At 39.5% G+C, this 20,971-nt stretch overlaps 1 protein-coding gene across 1 annotated transcript in view; it reads left to right on the top strand.

The window, feature by feature from the left end:
• Positions 1-20,971, top strand: part of LOC123758193 (uncharacterized) — a 256,842-nt gene that overhangs the window by 67,050 nt on the left and 168,821 nt on the right. Inside the window, exon 2 of the mRNA XM_069322439.1 lies at positions 20,128-20,340. Within this exon, the coding sequence (XP_069178540.1) occupies positions 20,149-20,340 (192 nt within the window). The 5' untranslated portion in view covers positions 20,128-20,148. The remainder of the gene's footprint in view (positions 1-20,127; positions 20,341-20,971) is intronic.

Genomic DNA, 20,971 nt, shown 5'->3' with positions numbered 1-20,971 from the left:
AACGTGATTGGGAATACATACATACACACATGCATACATACATACATACATACATACATACACACACACATGCATACATACATACATACATACATACATACATACATACATACATACATACATACATACATGCATGCATACATACATACATACATACATACATACACGTCCAGTCAGCATATAGCTATTTCGGGACAAAATCCAATACAGTTTATATTGGTGAGACGCCACTGTGATGAGGAGTTTAAATATCACAGGAACTGTAGGTTAATGTGTGACATAAGTGAGGTTAGATGAGGCATCTACAAGCATCAGCTGGAGGCTGATGGAGTGTTGTGGAGGCTGGTGGTACTATGTCCAGATGTTGGAGGGTGGATTTGACTCTCCCACCCTCCCTCCCCCTCCCCCCCCCCCCCCCCACATTGACCGCAGTACGTCTAAGGTTACTTTTCACTCTCGTTTACCAAGGGTATAACCCCCGCCCCCCCCCCCCCCCCCCAACACACACACATGCATCAGATTCTTAACTTACAATATTTATTATTTACCAATTTATGTTACTACACTGACTCTCAATTTCACAATATTGTATAAACTTTGATGAATCGCTCGTCTATGGGTCATCCAATAATGTTAGCAGACTTCTAGATGTTACCACTGCTAGGTTTAGGCTCAGCTACAAGTACCTCTGGAAGTTTGTAACATCTGATGATCTAGATTTGACTAAATGTAAACTCTGTCAGCAGAACTATTCGCATACTTTGAGTCATTATATAATGGAATGTGAAAAATAGCGGAATTTAAAGATAACAACATCAATAGTGTCCATGAAATGTGTAAGTACTTCATTCATAATGATGTGCTGCCCGAAATCTTAGCGAAGTATCCAAAATTTGCTTACTGTAAGTAATGCATACACATGACTGTAAAGCTGCCGCCCAGTTGGTTGGGTGTGGAGCACATGACTGTAAAGCTGCCGCCCAGTTGGGTGGGTGTGGAGCACATGACTGTAAAGCTGCCGCCCAGTTGGGTGGGTGTGCAGCAAGACTAGTAACTGTGCGACTCCTCATAAATGTAAAGTGCCTTGTATAGTGACTGTTGTGAGCCTCTTGCTGAATCACTTGTGACACAAAAGATTACTGATGTGTGTATTTGTGGTGGTGATTAAATATGTATGTGTATGTATATATGTATACGTATGAATATGTACATGTATGCATAAGTATGTGTACATTAATAATTTTGTAACTAGCGTCAAAAGATTGTTATTTGCTTAGCTAAACGAACTAGAGGGTTCAGTTCCTGAACCGATTATGTGCCTCTGTAATCCTTTACACCACCGCCCACGGGATGTGTATTATGGGGTGCATAATAAAGAAAGAAAATTAATGGACTGAACCCCACAAATCATTTAGCTAAGCAAGTTACAATCTTGATGAGCTAGTTACAAAATTCACTGTAAGTCGTCACATCATAAATGGGTTCGAGATGGACCACAAGTAGTGCATTACATAATTTATCAGTATTGTGCAGCCTGTGATCCCCGCCTGGCTGGATACTGATACCTAGGTAATTTTTATGTGTCCGGACACCGGCGATAAGGTGATATTATTTATTTAACTTAAGATATATATATTTTTAAATGTTGTCACATTAACGGCTACATCTTCCTTTCTTCTGACATATAGATTTTTAAGATTAATTAAAATATATGGAAACTAATTATACAATTTATTGGCTGGTGTGCAGGGCTTCACACTCTCAGAGCTAGCCATCAAGTAACTATCAAAACGCATATATCTTCGTTTTCACTTCAGTTATATTTATGACAAAGGATTTTAGATGTAGCCTATATTTCTACCTTTCAGATGACATAAATACTTTCGTTAATTACAATATCTAGATCAAACTAACATTGATTTTCAAAAGGTTGTATATTTTCCATCAATGGAGAGCATCAGCCAAGAAGCCTTCTTTAAAATATGAATATCTTTCCTCGCCCAATAAGATCTAATCTCTGAATAAAACGCAAAAAACGACTTGATTGTAACCTATCCACCGCTGCCCATTGGATGGGGGAGAGGGGGTTATGTGTAGGATAAACAAATCAATTGTGACACTAGCCCTCCATATATGTCAGTTGCTTAAATTATAAACTGTACTTGTGGTCGGTCTCGAGCCCATTGTTGATGTGACAATGTGCATTGACTTTTGTAACTAGCTTATCAAGATTATAACTTCCTTGGCTATATGAATTGTGGGGCTCAGTCCCTGAGCCCATTATGCGCCTCTGTAACACTCCACTATCGCCCATAGGATGGGTATGGGGTGCATAATAAATGAACTAAAATAAGCTCTGCCTTTTTGATAACATATACAATTATAAGCTTTATTTGTGAATCTCAATTAATTAAGCAATATATCACAGAGCCTGTAGGGTTCGGTGAGATGAGCGAAGAGACATGGGAGATTTCACATAAGTACAGTACATGGTAGTTTAAGTAGCGAACGCATGTCAACGAATAACGAGTATATATAACAACACTATTGTCCTATGAAGTCGATTTAACTTCCAAACATATATTTTTTTAATAAATGTTAAATGTTTTCTGGGTAGCTATGTTAGATTTTATTAAAAATACGTATTCTACTTGTTAACATTATAATTTAAATTTGTGATAATTTGTGCAGAGAAGTGCGACAACTGGATATGCCAACAAACACTTTCCAAACAACGATATATCTTGGATAAGTCGTTCCACAACATTGACGCTTGGACCGTCGACTTCCTTTGATGCTACTTATTTACTTATTTCATAATGAAATTATATTAGTTTGGAGTAAATATATGTTTTCTCATGTTCTGCATTCAGCACCCACATTATAGTAAATATACCATATTACTTCATTACTTAAATAATGCTAGGAGGGTTTGAGTAGCTTTGGGTCTTTAGTGGACAGAATCTCCAATAGATGGGGCGAGAGTCGCTCCCTCTCTCTCGCCCGAGCAAGAGTCGAAACTTAATTTAAAATTGATATATCTTTGTTCTCGAACATGATATATTTCATTTGGTGAAATCATAATAATGTTCATATCTCGGTCTTTCTGGAGGCATATAAGATTTTAGGCTTTATTAGCATATCTTTGATAATTATACAATATATCGGCAAGTGCGTAGGCGTCTGCACTCCATGCCCGACAAGCTACTGAGCGCTACTATAAAAACATATGTACAGTATCTTCACTTGAGCTATAAATATGTCTATTGTAATGTATTGAAAATGAAGCTCTTATTTCTATCTTGCTTAAGACATTTAAAACATTTGTGTTTATTAACGAATTTACGTGAAATAAACATTGATCTGAGAGAGAGTTGCTCTGTCGTTCAGTCTGTACGGGGTGGGAGCTCCGTAATTTTTAAAATACATGTATCTTCATTAGAACTTTAAATATGTCTATGGTAAAGTGTTTAAAGTGAAGCTTATATGTCTGCCTTTCTTGAGACATATAAAACATATATGTTTATTAACGAATTCACGTGAAATAAACATTGTTCTGAGAGAGAGTTGCTCGGTCGATCAATCTGTCCGGGGTTAAAGCTCGGCTATTATAAAAGTACACGTATCTTCGCTTTAAATTTAAATATGCCCATGGTAAGGTATTTAGAATGAAGCTTATATTTCTATCTTTCTTGTGACATATAAAACTCTTACGTTTATTAAGGAATCTGTGTGAAATAGGCATGGTTCTGAGATGAATGCTGCGGTTTTCGAGCTCGACGCGCGGCAATGGACGCTTTAAACATCCAGTGGGTATTATTGGACCCTATACCCATTTTATTTGTGGTTGGAGCCCCATACCCATTCTATGGGTGGTTGGAGCCCCATACCCATTCTATGGGTGGTTGGAGCCCCATACCCTTCCTGTGGGTTGTAGTGGACGCCATACTCATCCTGTGGGTGGTATTGGACCCCATACCCTTCCTGTGGGTGGATGTGATCCCCATACTCATCCTGTGGGTGGATGTGACCCTCATACCCATCCTGTGGGTGGTATTGGACCCCTTTCCCACCTAACAGGCGGTAGGTGACAATATACCCATCCTAGCTATAGTTGGTATAGTAGACACAATACCGTCCTGTTTGCAGTAGTTTACCCCATAGACATTCAAATGTAACATCGTTTTCTGTTAGCGTTCCTACAAAACATTCTTTAAAGATTTTTAAAGCCAAACTATGGTATATAATATTGATTGGTGAAGCACTGTTATTCTATGTAATAATTTATAGTGCTTATTATAATTTACTAAGAACAACTAATATTTCTCAAAACAAAACTACGAGCCTTCAATAGGATATAGCTGATCTGTAATATTATAAGAGCATGGACAACAGTAGGTAAATTTCACAACCCATGTGGGACCTGAAAACTACAATTTTCCTTATAATTGAACCAATCACGAATATTCTGCTATCTATGTTGACGGACGGGTACTGTGACACGTAAATTGGTACGTGAGGAAGAGTTTGGGCCTTGGTAAAAAAAAGTAACTGGGAATATATCACATATTTACTAATTCATATTCAACATATTGACTTTAAGCATTAAGTCATATATGTGCTGTCTTGTGTGAGAACGGGTTGATGTTATGACCCTTATGTTCTTCAAACAATAGGGTCTGAATTGCACCGACTGAGCACAGTCTTTCAACACCGTGTGGGACAGGTGTTTGAGAGCCAGAGGCATGTGTGCCACAAATGGTTGCTCACGCACTACTAACCCAGCCAGCAGCCCTTGTCTTTCATATTCGTTATAGCAAAAGGTTCGTTCAGTGTTTGTTGGGTAGGCTGCTCCATTATGACAATCTTTCTTTGTTTCAAATGTGTTCCATTTGTTTTGTATTTATCACTTGCGTCTCAATAATGGAGTAGCCTACCCGACAAACACTGAACAAACCCTTATGACATTTGTCCATTTTTCAAATTGTTTCAACAGTTCTTTTTTTTTTTTTTTTTTTTTTTTTTTTAAGAAACATGGAGCAGCCGACCTGTAGACCACCGAACGAACCTTTTTGACATTTGTACTGGTTTTCAAAATTATTCATTTTTTTTATTATTTACGTTTTTTGTATGTAAGAAACATGGAGCAGCCTACCTGCCGACCACCGAACGAACCTTTTGCTATAAGACAAATGAAAAATAAATATTGAACACATTTGAAGAAAGGAAAATGTCATAATGGTTTATTCAGTGTATGTAAGGTAGGCTTCTCCATTATTGAGATGTAAATGACAAATAAAAAAGAAATGGAACACATTTGAAACAAAGAAAGATTGTTATAATGGAGCAGCCTACCTGCTGAACACCGAACGAACCTTTTTGACATTTGTTGTATATCAGACATTTCATTACTTTTTTCCTACAAAAACGTCAATGCTTTGCAACATCTCAGCAGTCACCCTTTTATATCCCAGCATCATTAGCATCTTTAAACAAGAACAACATAATTTATGTGCATCGTCGGAGGCGTCTAAGAATGTGCAAGAAGCAGCGCGACCCCACCATGTGGTTTTGACGTTACTCAAACCAGCGTTCGTCATACGGGACGATTTGACGCCGATCGGGCCGTTCGTTACCCAAAATATTCGTCTTTTGGGGGAATCGTTATGCGAGGTACCACTGTATTTGATTGCACATAGGACAACAGATCACCCGTGTTGTAATTTTGTTCATGAAGCAATTCTACATCGAACGAAGCAGCAGCAGATCGATTTGGTGATGGCATTCCAAACTGATTAAGAACTTTGTTCGCGATTCCTAAGCACAAATTTTCAATCATTATCAATGCTTTGTTGGAGATTTCTGCTGTGAAATCCGTGTTTATATTTGAATTTTCCTTGCATATTTGATGGACAATATCTTCAGCCATGTGCGATTTATATTCCTTCCATAATTTTGTTGGAGATGAAGGAGAACAGGCGGTCAATATGATTGCAAACAATACACGAATTTGATTTGGATGTAATGTGTTGGACACATCATTATTGCATACATCCCAGTGTCGGTCGTTCACCAATAAATTCAGAGCTTGACATACACTACGGAAAGTGGCATATGGAATACCGTTGACAAATCTCAATTGCTGGAAAGACATTGAACTGGGCACATTTACCAACAGCATGCGAAGAAAGAAGCATTCATCTTGATTGCGATGCATGGTGTACAGTCTGCCTATTGTAGTTTGTTTGAATATGCCAGGTTGTCTGTTGACTCGCTTTCCTCGTTTGCGTCGTTTAAATGATTTTCTACTCACATTTCATGTGTAATACATAGGCACTACCAAATACAGTAGTGTTTTCACAAAAGTGTCATTTTGACATAATATGAAGAAAGCAGTTAACGTTGTAACCAGCGGATTCATGGATATTTGTTGCATATTTGCAGATGTGAAATAAATGCATTGTCCATTTTCTTGTTTTCAAAGCAAAAACAAAAATCAAAACAATAAATACTAACGAAATATTATAATTCAAACGCAAATCAATCAACACAGCTCAGGTTCACCGCCAATATATCTGAAAAATAAGAACAGTTAAAAAAAAAATGAAAAACAATGAAAAAAAATCAGTACTCATAAAATGAAGTGTATGGTAAACAACACAGCTCAATTCCAACACAATGTCACACAAAATAATTAAATCAAAATGAAAATAAATCGAAATCTATGAAAATTTGATTTTATCAATGCAATCGAAAACATTGAAATGGTAACATATTTTGTATCGTGTGTTCCTTATACGTACAACAGAAGGTGCTGTTTTTTTTTTTTAAAGCATGTCTTAACCTGTCACAGGTGTGGCATCTATATAGTAGGTATATAAAAACACGCTCGTATTCGAATGCAACGTTGTGTAAAAATTTCAAAGCAATCGGTAAAGAAGTTTCGGAGATTTCCCCTCACGTGAAAAAGTTAAAAAAAAAAAAAAAAAAAAGCATGTTTTTACCTGTCACAGATGTGACATCTATATAGTAGGTATATAAAAACATGCTCGTATGCGAATGGAACGTTGTCAAAATTTTAAAGCAATCAATGAAGAACTTTCACAAACTAGCAATTTTGAACAAACGAACACTTACATTTTTATTTATATAGATTTACACTGTGTACAGTATATCTTTTTGTCAAGGCTTAATTATTCATTAACTTACAATATTGTACTCTATTAGCACTTTTTATGCTATTTTATATACATTTCAATCATATTTTATATCATCGTTAGCAGATGCTGCATGACTTGTTGATGGGAATTCAGCATCAGCGGGTACAGCATGGCTTGTAGGGCATTCATTGCTGGAGGATGCTGCATGACTTGTTGATGGGAATTCAGCATTGGTGGGTGCAGTATGGCGTGTAGGGCATTCGTTGTCTGTGGATGCTGCACGAATTGTTGATGGGAATTCAGCATTAGTGGGTGCAGCATGGCTTGTAGGGCATTCGTTGTTGGTGGATGCTGCACGACTTGTTGAATTCCCAGTGGGTGCAGCATGGCTTGTAGACGAAGATTTTTCACGAACCATTGAAATCATGTATTTATAAATTTTTATCTGAATCTGAGTATCTCTGGCTAACGTGCTCAGACAGTAATGTCCTTCAAAATTAAAGCTAGCCATGCGAGTCCACAGTAAACTATGAGGACTCATGGCCCGATACAGTACCATTCATGTCCGTGGGGAAAAAAATACCTGTACAGTGGTATCACCGTTTTCAAATTTATCCTGTTCCCAGAAACGGTTTGAAAACCGAAAATTAAAAAATCAAAACAAATTTTCCCATAAGAAATAATGTAAATTTAATTAATCTGTTCCACACCCCTAAAAAATTTAACTTAAAAATACATTTTATACATATTACTACTTATATTTTGTACTGCAGTTTGTACAAATATATATTACCTTTTTTGAGGACTTGTTAGTGTATGGAAGATGGTGAGGAAAGGGGGGGGGGGGGGGAGGAGAGGTGTTAGTGTTTGGAGGGGAGTCTCCTTCCATTATAACAGCAGTGATGACATTTCTGGGGTACTCCCTTATGTTTTGCAGGCATACCACTAGAACCTGGTTGTGGCTCACTGCTTGCTTGTCTTACTAAGAATCTGTCTATACACACTTGTTTTTCTCTATGTTTTAACACTTGTCTGTAGTGAGACACCACATTGTATCACTATGAATGATCTCTCTTTTTTTTTTCCTTTATCGTCATCCTCACAACTATTTTCTTAGGTTGAACTGTATCACTGACTTTCTTTTAGCCCATGGCATGATATGATAAGAACTTTTATGTTCAGAAACCAAAAAAAGCACAAAAACAATTAAATTCTTCACAAAGAATTCAAGAGCGATTGTCACTAGGCGGGAGACACTGGTAAACTGAAACACACCTTGCTTATGCCATCAGGAACCACGCGCTTGGTCGGCCCACATGTGTATCAACAAACTGAGCACTGAGGCAAACCTCGAGTACTGAGTAAAATTTTTTGAAGAAATTGAGCTCGAGAACCTAAAAATTTGAAAACAGGTGCATTCTAAAACTGAGGTTCCACTGTAATATTATTCTTATTTTTTGTTATTATTATTATATGGTCAACGTTTGTACTAACTACCTTACAAACTTTTGTAAAGTTTGTAATGTGAAATTCCAAAATTTGATAAAGGGTCAATTTAGGAACCCTTCTTTACTGGAGCTATGCAAGTTGATAAAGCCTTTTACAGTGATTTAATATTTTTTTTACTAGAATTATTTACTTAAATCTAGTGATTAGGAAGACTTTTAACCCTCACCCACAGGCGCATACAAAAAAAAAAAAAAAAAATATTTTTTCTTCTAAACCTGTTAATTTGTGTTCACTGATCATGGAAAAAATAATAAAAAAATCGTAAGTTGCATATATTGCCCGCTATAGGGTGGGGAAGTCTGGCAAAAAACAGGCGCTGACTCAGCGTGTGTCCCAGATGGTCTGTTGCTCGCCAGCTGTCAGGCCAGAGTTGTCACAAAGAGATAATTACCTAATTATTTCAATGTCTCTGATTGATTTTTTGTAGTTTTTTTGCTGTAATATTATTCAGTAGTGTGTAGTGTGATATATTTATATAATAAAATGAGTGAATCATCTCTGTACTCAAAAATATGGTGTGCATATTGTTGATTCAATTATGTTTATCAAACAGTGAACAAATACTTTGTCGGTTATTACACTATATACACAGGTTATATATAAGTATCTGCATGTTTTGTTCACCATAACGAACCACTAAGTTGCTATTATGAGTAAAAAAGTAACCAGGAGTGACCGCCACACACCAGCCTGCCACTCACTCCCTCAACACCTCACTCGCCCACATTCTCCTCCCACCATACTGGTTTTGCTTTTATATACAGACATTATATATAAGTATTTAAATGTTTTGTTCACCATAACTGTACATCTAAGCTTGTATGGTGAATAAAGGCACTAAGACGTAGCTACTCACACAGTCAGCTGGTGGTAGCCACCCTCAAGGTCAGACGCACTAATATTTCTCCTCCAACAATACTATTTGTGGTGTTATTACGCTATATGCACACATTATATATAAGTATCTACCTGTTTTATTCACTATACTTGTACAAGTAAACTGGTATGGTGCCCAAAGACTATAGTGGTCACCAGTAAACAACATGATAAGTCCTGCAGACAACGCACCTTCCTCGCCAAAATGGCGGTTCCCAGCCTACTCCTATTGCTGTTATTACACTCTATACACACGTTATATATAAGTATCTACATTTGTGTTCACCATAGCGAACCACTAAGCTGGTATGGTGAGTGCAGTCAATAAAAGGTGACCATACACAGTCAGAAGACAACGCCACCACCCTCCCTCCTACAGCATTACTCCTCCCCTCCATGGAGCACAGCGCTAAATATCACCACAATCCTGCTATTATCAGAACCCTGGTCAGTTTTATCACAGGGGTCTTCTGTAATAATATCATCGCTAAATTATGAGAAGAATGACAAGAACATATATAATATGGCATTTTTAGACGATGCTGTGGTCACAAGCTGAACAGCAGTGCTGTGAGCTCATGCTGCATGCGTCAGACTTGGTAGCTCACTTAATACTGAGGCCCCTCACACCCGGGAATTTGGCCCATGATTTTTTTTTAAATGGCGTCTGTTTACAAGAGCCCTGATGAAGGTGTGGTGAACCCTGTGTATCCGCGGGCCGTTTAAATCTTGCACCGTACTCCAAAACATCATATGATGCCGAGCGCAAGTTACTGCAAGTCACTCAACGCATCATATGATGTCTTGCACAACTAAAGGGTTAAAGCCAGTGTCAATTTCTCCAAAGTTTAGTAAATTCATTTGATATAGTACAGAGGTACCTCGCATAACGATCGCCCCAAAAGGCGAACATTTTGGGTAACGAACGACCCAATCGGCGTCAAATCGCCGTCATATGGCGAACGCTCGTTTGAGTAAAGTCAACACCACATGATGGGGTCGCGCTGCTTCTTGCACATTCTCGAACACCTCCGACAATGCACTTAAAAATGTTGTTCTTGTTTAAAGATGCTAATGATTCTGGAATATTAAGGGGTGATTGCTGAGATGTTGCAAAGCATTGGCATTTTTGTAGAAAAAAGAAATGAAATTTCTGAAATACAACAAATGTCAAAAAGGTTCATTCGGTGTTCGGCAGGTAGGCTGCTCCATTATAACAATCTTTGTTTCAAATGTGTTTCATTTGTTTTGTATTTGTCATACACATGTCGGTTTTGCGTTTTTCAAGGTATTTATATCTGTGACTTTATTGGACTTTATTTATTCTTTATTGGAGCCATCTCCGTTTTTCGTCCCAATTCCTTCATCTATGCACTGTCTCACTGTTGCTCTCATCGTTTATATTATCTGGCTCTGCAATATTGCTGTTATTTTGTACCACAATACCCTCTTCCTCCACACTACTGCTGCGGTTCTATAAACTATCTGTTCCTGAGTTTTGGTCGTTATCCAATGTTGACTTTTCCCAGTCCGCATATATCACTGGTAGCCTGTCTGTGAATGATAATCTCTGTGACTCGGGAATGTTTTTCATCAGTTTAGTTATGTTCTCTAACATTAATCTGTCATCTTTGCAAACCCAGTAAATTCCTTGCCTTTTTATGCATCCTGGAGCTAATTCTGTACAGCCCAGGTGAAATCTTATGTTACAGATGCAGCACGTTACGCCTGCATTACGTTTTCCCAGTACTCCCGAACACTCGCCACACCTCTCCATTGTCTGATGTATTGCGTTGTATTTGAGATTCACTGTATGGATCACTTGTTGATGTCAGTCCTTTTAACTCTTTATAAAATTATATGTATATATATTTATATGTTTAATATATATAATATATGTATACCGTATATTTGTAATATTATGTATGTTATTTTGTTCAAACTTTATGGCAGGTACTTAGCATAGGGTAGCGAAGCTGGTCCCCCGGTCGGTACAGGTGACCTCCTGTTGTTCCAGGTTGATGTCACCAGTTTCCAGTTACCTGATTTATAACCACTGATGCCGCCTCTTGCCACTATTCTATATTTCTAGTATTCTATATTTATAATATTCTATGCACGATTTTCCTTCACTTCCAACTTATATGTTGTTGTGATACCCGTTCCACATCACTGTTCCACGAATCACCGTTCACTATTTTTTTTACCTAATACACGCATGTACACAAAGCCTCGTGCACTGGCTCACACGTGGTCTCCCGTTTATTCTCTATTTAACACAAAGTTCTATTGTTAATGACTATATATATATATATATATAAATACCTTGAAAAACGCAAAACCGGAACACATTTGCAAATTCTACGCTAAAGGAATATGCAAATATAGAAAATTAGGAGCAAAATGCCATTTTCTGCATCCTTGAAAATGCAGGAACATGTTGGAGAGGGGTACATGCCGTTTTGGAACAGGGTGTAGATACTTCCACCTTAAATTATGTCAATTTTCAATTAGGGACAAAAAATGCTACAATCTTCAGTGTCCGGAATTCCATGTGAGAGGTACAGAGCGTTATAGACGGGAAGATCAATATGACACTACTGGAAGTTTTTTAGAGGAAGGTAGAAACAGAGTAGTAAATATAAGAGAGGAACAGTCAGATGGAACCACTACAGGATTACAGAGGGGAACGGAGATACCCACAAGACTGGAATTCAAATTATCAACAAGCACACAGGTACTACACCAGACAACACCTGTCCTACTACCAAAACTGGACGAATCACTTCCAAAACGACACACCCTGGACGCAGACACAGTGGCCTCCTTACCAGAGCCTCAGATATTAACACCAAGTAAGGCTTCCAGCACTTCCACTAACACGATAACATCATTTATATTTGCCAACATCCAGGGTATAAAAACACGCAAATCCAACAAAGTTCACTTTATAGATGGTCTCCTTCATGAGGCAAATGCAGTGTTTGCAGCTCTAACAGAAACCCACACAAAGGACTACCATGATGGTGAAATATGGATCTCAGAGTACAATCTTTTCAGATGTGATAGGAAACACCGGCTTCAGGGTGGGGTCAGCCTCTACATCAAAGACACACTCATCTGTACTGAGCTGCTAAACACCTCAAATGATATGGTGGAAGTGCTGATAATCAAAATAGAGATTTTAAATGTAGTTATTGTCCTTGTATATAAGTCACCGGAGGCAAACCCTCAGCAGTTTAAAGACCAACTAATGAAAATAGAACACTGTTTGGAAAACCTCACAAATCCAGCTCCGAACATCATCCTGCTTGGGGACTTCAACCTACGGCACCTGAAATGGAAGCACCTGGCTAATACAGTAATATCAGAAAGAATACCAGGAAGTAGCCTAAATGAACAGGCACATGCAAATGACCTGCTAGTGATGTGCGACAGGTTTGCCTTAAAGCAGCAAATAGTAGAACCAACTAGGAAGGAGAACACGCTGGACCTCATTTTCACTAATAATGATGAATTGATCAGGAACATAATGATTACAAATACCTGTTACTCAGATCACAACTTAATTGAAGTTATGACAACCATGGGGAGTAGACCTTCAAAACCAGTCCAGATTCCCGGTGGAGGAGATTTCAGCAAATTCAACTTCAATAATAAACATAAACTGGGAGCAAATAAACCAGGACTTCACAGAAATAAACTGGGAAGAACAGCTAGAAAATGCAAACCTGAACCAGTGCCTGGAAAAAATAAGCTCAGTAGCACTAGAAATATGTTCAAACCGCATACCTCTAAGAAAAAAGAGGAAGAGATGCAGATTGGAACGGGAACGTCGTTCCCTATATAGGCGAAGAAAACGAATCGCGGAACAACTTGAGAGTCGCACCCTATCTCAAGAACGGCGAAGAAGGTTAGGTAGAGAAATAGAAACAATTGAACAGAAGCTACAAGAATCATACAAAACCCAGGAGAGGCAAAGAGAGCAAAAGGCCATCAGTGAAATAGAGAGAAATCCGAAATATTTTTTCTCCTATGCAAAATCAAGATCAAAAACCACATCTAGTATCGGGCCCCTGCGAAAGGGAGATGGAACTTTCACCGATGACAACAAAGAAATGCGCGAGCTACTGAGGAAGCAGTACGACTCTGTTTTCAGTGAGCCATTAAATGCACTAAAGATTGATAACCCAAATGAATTTTTCATGGATATGATACCAACATCAAATCATATATCAGACGTCACCCTATCCCCACTAGTAAGTAAGATCACAAAATACATGGAATCACAGCATCTCCATAACCCCGGACAACATGGTTTCAGAACAGGGCGCTCTTGCCTGTCGCAGTTGCTGGACCACTATGATATGGCATTAGATGCTATGGAAGACAAACAAAACGCTGATGTAATTTACACAGATTTCGCAAAAGCTTTTGATAAATGTGACCATGGTGTTATTGCACATAAAATGCGTTCAAAAGGAATTACCGGAAAAATAGGCAGATGGATCTACAATTTCCTGACCAACAGAACCTAATGTGTAATAGTCAACAAAATAAAATCCAGCCCATCAACCGTGAAGAGCTCAGTCCCCTAGGGTACTGTGCTTGCTCCAGTACTTTTTCTCATCCTCATATCGGACATAGACAAGAACACAACCTAGAGCACTGTATCATCCTTTGCAGATGACACTAGGATCTTCATGAGAGTAGGCAACATAGAGGACACGACAAACCTCCAGTCAGATGTAGATCAGGTCTTTCTATGGCTACAGAAAATAATATGGTGTTTAACGAAGATAAGTTCCAGCTCATGCGCTATGGGAAAAATGAAAATATAAAAACGGAAACCACGTACAAAACTCAGGCAAATCATAACATAGAACGAAAAGGCAATGTAAAGGATCTGGGTGTACTCATGTCGGAAGACCTTACCTTTAAAGAGCACAATAAAGTAGCCGTCACAACTGCAAGAAAAATGACAGGTTGGATAACAAGAACTTTTCACACTAGAGATGCTATACCGATGATGATACTTTTCAAAACGCTTGTGCTCTCTAGAGTGGAGTACTGCTGCACAATGACAGCACCTTTCAAAGCTGGAGAAATTGCTGACCTGGAGAGCGTGCAGAGATCCTTTACTGCTAGAATCCACTCAGTAAAACATCTAAACTATTGGGACCGACTAAAGAGCCTAAAACTGTACTCCCTTGAGCGCAGGCGGGAGAGGTACATAATAATTTACACGTGGAAAATATTAGAGGGGCTGGTCCCAAACCTGCACACAGAAATAACATCACATGAGACCAGAAGACATGGCAGGATGTGCAGAATACCCCCGTTGAAAAACAGAGGTGCAACAGGTACTCTGAGAGAGAACTCTATCAACATCAGATGTCCGAGACTGTTCAACACGCTTCCACTACACATAAGGGGCATAACTGGCCGACCCCTCACAGTGTTCAAGAGAGAACTGGATAAGCACCTCCAAAGGATACCTGATCAACCAGGCTGTGACTCATACGTCAGGCTGCGAGCAGCCGCGTCCAACAGCCTGGTTGATCAGTCCGGTAACCAAGAGGCCTGGTCGGCGACCGGGCCGCGGGGACGCTAAGCCCCGGAAGCACCTCAAGGTAACCTCAAGGTAAGGTACGTCTCAATAATGGAGCAGCCGACCTTACAAACACTGAACAAACCTTTATGACATTTTCCTTTCTTCAAATGTGTTCTTTATTTATTTTTCATTTGTCTTATAGCAAAAGGTTTGTTTGGTGGTCGGCAGGTAGGCTGCTCCATGTTTCTTACATAAAAAAATGTAAATAATAAAAAAATGAAGAATTTTGAAAACAGAATAAATGTCAAAAAGGTTCGTTTGGTGGTGTACAGGTAGGCTGCTCCATGTTTCTTAACCCTTAACATGCTCAGGGTCTAATATCCTGCTATCCACACAGGCGCATGTCATTTTGAAAAAAAAAAAAATTTTTTTTTTTGCTAATCTGTTAAGTTCTGTTCACTGATCACGGGAAAAATAAAAAAAAAATTCTATTGTACTTACTTTTGTTGCAATAGAGCCGAGAAGCTCTGCGATGACGTCACAATCTGCATGGTCGCTCATGCAGTACACGCCCGGGAGATGTTGCGCGCGGTCCTCAAACAGCCAGAGTTGCCACAAATATATTTTCGCGCTATTTATTTACAATGTCTAAGCGCATTTTATCTAATTTTTTTTCACTAATTGTGTTTCAAATATTGTTTGAACATATTTTGTATCAATAATTGTTGCATATTTGAGTATACACAGGCGCACACAAATGTTTTCAATTACGGCAATATAATATGTCATTACAGTCTATTATATTATATGTTCTGCTTATATGTTTACATATTTACACACTCGCACACGCTATACACACTTTGAAGCACACTTAGAAGATTTCTAGACTGTGGTAGTCATTGAAGCAGTCGACAGCACATAATGGGATACCACACGTTTCACACCATGTTTGCACAAGCTTCCGTTTCTTGTCTCTACGTGTCGTTGTTTTACACACCAAGCAATCACGTTGGGCTATTGCACGCTTCACACCAGGTGGCAAATACTTAAGTTTGTGTGCTAGGAAGCCTTCAGTGTGAGCGAGGCGTGGAGTACCAGCATGCTGCAACAGTGGGTTTATGATGGGCCGCTGAATACCTGGGACATCTTTTGCAAACTTTCCTAATAACTGTATTGCAGCATCAAATACAAAGTCACGGAAAGTGGGCTTACGTCCAGTTCTCACAAGGTACATGTTGAAACAGTTCAGCATGCTCATGTCCACAAGATGGAAGAACACTTTTTTCGTCCACCTACATGTCTTCCGCACACACTCTGCAGTGCCAATCATCATGTCTGATTTATCAATCAACCGCATGTTGATATTATAGTCTAAAACACAGTCTGGCTTATATAGTGGTGCGTTTGTTTTATGGCTCACTTTCCCACTGTTCACCATTGTTCCATCATGAATTGTTGTCAACAAGTTCACCTCTCTTTTGTCTTTCCACCGAACTGACAGAATGTTATCACTTTTCCTTCTCTGACACTCACCAACTGCAATGTCGTTGTCAAACACAGGCATTTCCCTTCGTTGTGGCTTTACTGTACCAACCAATCCGGTTCTATTTTCTAGCAAGAACCGAGCTAGCAAGGGACTTGTATAGTAATTATCTGTGTATAAAATGTGTCCCTTGTTCATCCACGGAGCCATGATGGTCTTCACTACACTCCCCGAGAATCCATGTTCGTCGTTACCGGGAATGTCTACATCACTAGCCGAGTACAGAATCATGTGTAACACGTATCCTGTCTCACAATCACAAAGAACAAAAAATTTCAGGCCAAATCGGTTTCGTTTTGAGGGAATGTACTGTTTGAATGGAACACGTCCCTTGAAAAGTATGAGAGATTCATCAACCACCAGCTTCTGTGCTGGTACGTAAAAATCTCTGAATTTTCCAATAACATCGTTCATGTAGTGCCTCACTCGCCACAGTCTATCATCAGGTGTTCGGTCCTGAACACTTCCAAAATGTAGACACCTGAGGAGTATCTGAAACCTGTCTCGTGACATATATTTCCCGAATAAAGGTGTTGGTATTGTCTTGTCCTTGCTCCAATAGTCATTTATTGCATGTTTGTGACAGTGCTTCATCAACAAACAGAGTGCCAAAAACACATACATTTCTGCCACTGTGGTATTTTTCCAACGCTGCAGTCGTGAAAATTCTGTGATTTCCCTCTCAATCAGGTAAGCAGCATGCAGGTTCGTTTGGTGTACAATGTATTCCATGAGTGGTTCATCATAGAATGCTGTAAAATATTCCATCTCAGCCATGTCCTCACCTTGATTAGGGAAAAGGTTTGTAATCCCTACATCTTTATCGTCAAAGTGAGGAATATTAGGAATAAAGTCGTCACCATCACTCCACTCAAGTACACCAGGCGTCCTGCGAGATGCAGAGGAAAGACGGCGAGGAAGCGATGCATACCGGCGACCAGGAGCTGAATACCGTCTGCGAGAAGCACGGCGGCTACGTGCACGTGAGGTGGATGCACGTGAACACGAGGGTCTTGGTCCCTCATGTGGTGCCATGCGGTGGCGTTTGGCTGGGCGAGATGCTGCTGACGCGACAATTTCTCGCCCAGTTACACCACTGGTACCAGCCACAGGCTCAATAAAACTTTGATCTGAGTCACTAAACCCAGAAAAGGAGTCACCTCCCTCTGACTCGTCACCCTCAAACAGAAAATATCCACAGGAACTGTGAGGTCGTGGTAGAATTGGGGTAGAAAATGGGCGAGGAGGCATGGGAGAGCGTATAGGCCTCGCCATGGCATGGCGGTCATTCTCACTTTCACTGCTGCTGCTACTATCTCCCGACAACTGTGTATAATCCTCATCGTTGTCTGAATCGTCAAACACACTTTCTTCACCTTCAGAGAATAATTCGTGGGCTATTTGCTCTGGGGTGAGGGACTAAGTGATGCGTGCTTGTGAGGCGTTTGACCGTGCGCTCGCCATGGTGACTCTCGCTAAACTGAGGCCTCCCATGCCATCGGAGCGTGAGCTGGATTTTTTTTCAAAATGGCCGCTGTTTACTAGAGCCCCTGGGCAGCGTATGGGACCCCCAGCTACACCGCGGGCCATTCAAATCGTGCGCGGTACCCATACACTTCATATGAAGTGAAGCGCAGTTGACTGGTAAAACGATTTACACTTCATATGAAGTGATGCGCACTTTAAGGGTTAAATAAAAAAAACGAAAAATAAAAAAACAGTTGAAACAATTTGAAAAATGGACAAATGCCATAAAGGTTCGTTTAGTGTTTGTCGGGTAGGCTGCTCCATTATTGAGACGTACGTGACAAACACAAAACAAATGGAACATATTTGAAACAAAGAAAGATTGTCATAATGGAGCATCCTACCCGACAAACACTGAACGAACCTTTTGCTATAAAATATGAAAGACTAGGGCTGCTGGCTGGGTTAGCACTGCATGAGCAACCATTTGTGGCACACATGCCTCTGGCTCCCAAACACCTGTCCGACACTGTGTTGAAAGATTGCGCTCGGTCCGTGAAATTCAGACCTTATTTTTTGAAGAACATAAGGGTCATAATATTGGTGAAGCTAGGCTCAATAAGGACTTAACACAACATTCGGATGCAAGTGATACAGCACCTATGAGCATGATACAGCGAGCGTATCCAGTTGTAACTCTGAGCCCCACCCTTGTCATCTCCAATTTATATAGGTGATACATAGATGAATCATTTTCTACGTTCAGTGATGATGCATCAGACACAAGTAGCATAGATGAACAGTGTTAGCGGCTTCCATTGTGGTGTTTTCCATAGTTATTTTCAAGAATACCCGAATCTCTTCATGACTGACGGACACTCTTTGAGGCTAGCTGAATTTCTTCCTGTGTGGGACCTTACAAAGCGATCTTTTCAAGACTACCTTACAATTTGAGCTTTTCCTCTAATTGTTTCAATACTACCTTATGATTTACAAGCGTTGCTACATACCACCTACAAGTACTAAAGCCAAGGGTGCACGCGAGTGCGTTATTTGCAAGCACACAGAACGATGAAACAGGAGCCAAAATCTATCTGTAGTTGGTGAAACGAGAGCAAAGTCGTGCTGTGTACCATGGACTACTTCGTTGATTATTACCCACCTCTGAAGTACTGAGTGTGTAATACAGTGCGTTACTGTGTAAATAGTATGTGAAACTGTACATATTGTAATTTTAGTGAATTTTTACAATGTAATATTGTGACAATAAACATTTATTGTGGACACATTACCGACACATGTATCATAGTTCCATGGAACATTATGAATATTCTACTGTATACATATTGTAAACGTCACAAATATGCATCATATACGATAAAAGAAACAAATAAAGCCGCATTGTAAATACATAGAACAAATATTTGAAAATATATTTGTAGCAACACGCGGTGCTTGAATGGCCTGCTCGACCATGTCTGGGAGCTTCACACACGGGCGACCAGCCCCTGATGACGTCACAGTGCACCTTGTCCACGTCCTCACAGCTAAAGTGGAATTTGGTTATTATTTTTACATAGACATATTCAGGGAAGGGAATTTATCATTTTACAAAAAAAAAAAAAAATGGTTTTTGGGGAACACTTGATGTCATGCACACTGGGGAAATTTCACAATAAACACAGCCATCACAGTGGTTAAATGAGGACATTCATTTTGTATAACGTCTGTTTCACATGACGAACACAGCGCCAGATTAAATTATTATTCGAGGTACCACTGTTTATAGAAGGAAAAAAACCAAGGCCTATTCTGTAATAATATATTTTATTTGTCTTTAAATTTAGAATTTACTGTTTCATCTCAAACATTATCTTGTGCATTCATTCATCTTAACCCTATCTTATAATGCTAACTTTCTGTCTATTCATGTACTGTGCAATATAAACAAAATTATATTCAGTTTGTTGAACCCAAGACAAAGATTTGGAATAACAATGATATTCTTTTCCCCCCAGATTCATAGAAATAATGACAAAATGGACATGGAGACAAAAATGGACTCATCATCAACACAGGACGAGGGAACGTCTGATTCAACAGATAGTAATGTGTTCTCTGTTGATAGTATTGACTTGTGGGAAAGTTCAGAGTATGACCGCATTGTACAAGTGTCTGTACCAGATTACCAGGGTCATCTTTTCTCTGCTATTCGTGCAGCTCACAAAAATGTAAGTTGAAAATTAAATTGCATAAACAGTACTGTACTATATACTTTAATAATTATATTTATATTATTTACATACATGAGACCTTAACCCTTAAACTGTGCAACACAGCATATGATGTGTTGAATATCTTGAAATAACTTGCACACCACATCATATGATGTTTTGGAGTATGGCGCAAGATTTGAACAGCCTGCGAGGTAGAGGGGGCCCCCATACGCTGCCCAGGGGCTATAATAAACAGCCGCCATTTTGTAAAAAAAATCCAGCTCACGCTACCATCGTGTGGGAGGCATCAGTTACCCAGCAGCCACCATGTCGAGCGCACAGCCGAACGCCTCCCGGGCGTGCATCATGCAATCACTCACCCAAGAGCAAATAACTAGTGAGTTATTTTCTGATGGTGAGGAAAGTGATTTTGATGACTCTGATAATGATAGGGACTACACACAATTGACCGATGATAGTAGCACTGACAGTGAAAATGAGATACAGCGCCTCCCATGGCGAGGCCTATACACTCACCCATGCCACCTCCCCCAGTGTCTACTCCAATTCACCCACGACCACACAGTTCCTGTGCTTATTTAGAGTCTGAGGATATTTTGGGTGACGAGTTAGAGGAAGGTGACTT

This window comes from Procambarus clarkii, chromosome 11 (genome assembly GCF_040958095.1).
Source record: "Procambarus clarkii isolate CNS0578487 chromosome 11, FALCON_Pclarkii_2.0, whole genome shotgun sequence".
Taxonomy (NCBI): domain Eukaryota; kingdom Metazoa; phylum Arthropoda; class Malacostraca; order Decapoda; family Cambaridae; genus Procambarus; species Procambarus clarkii.
This window is presented reverse-complemented; position numbering and strand designations above follow the sequence as displayed.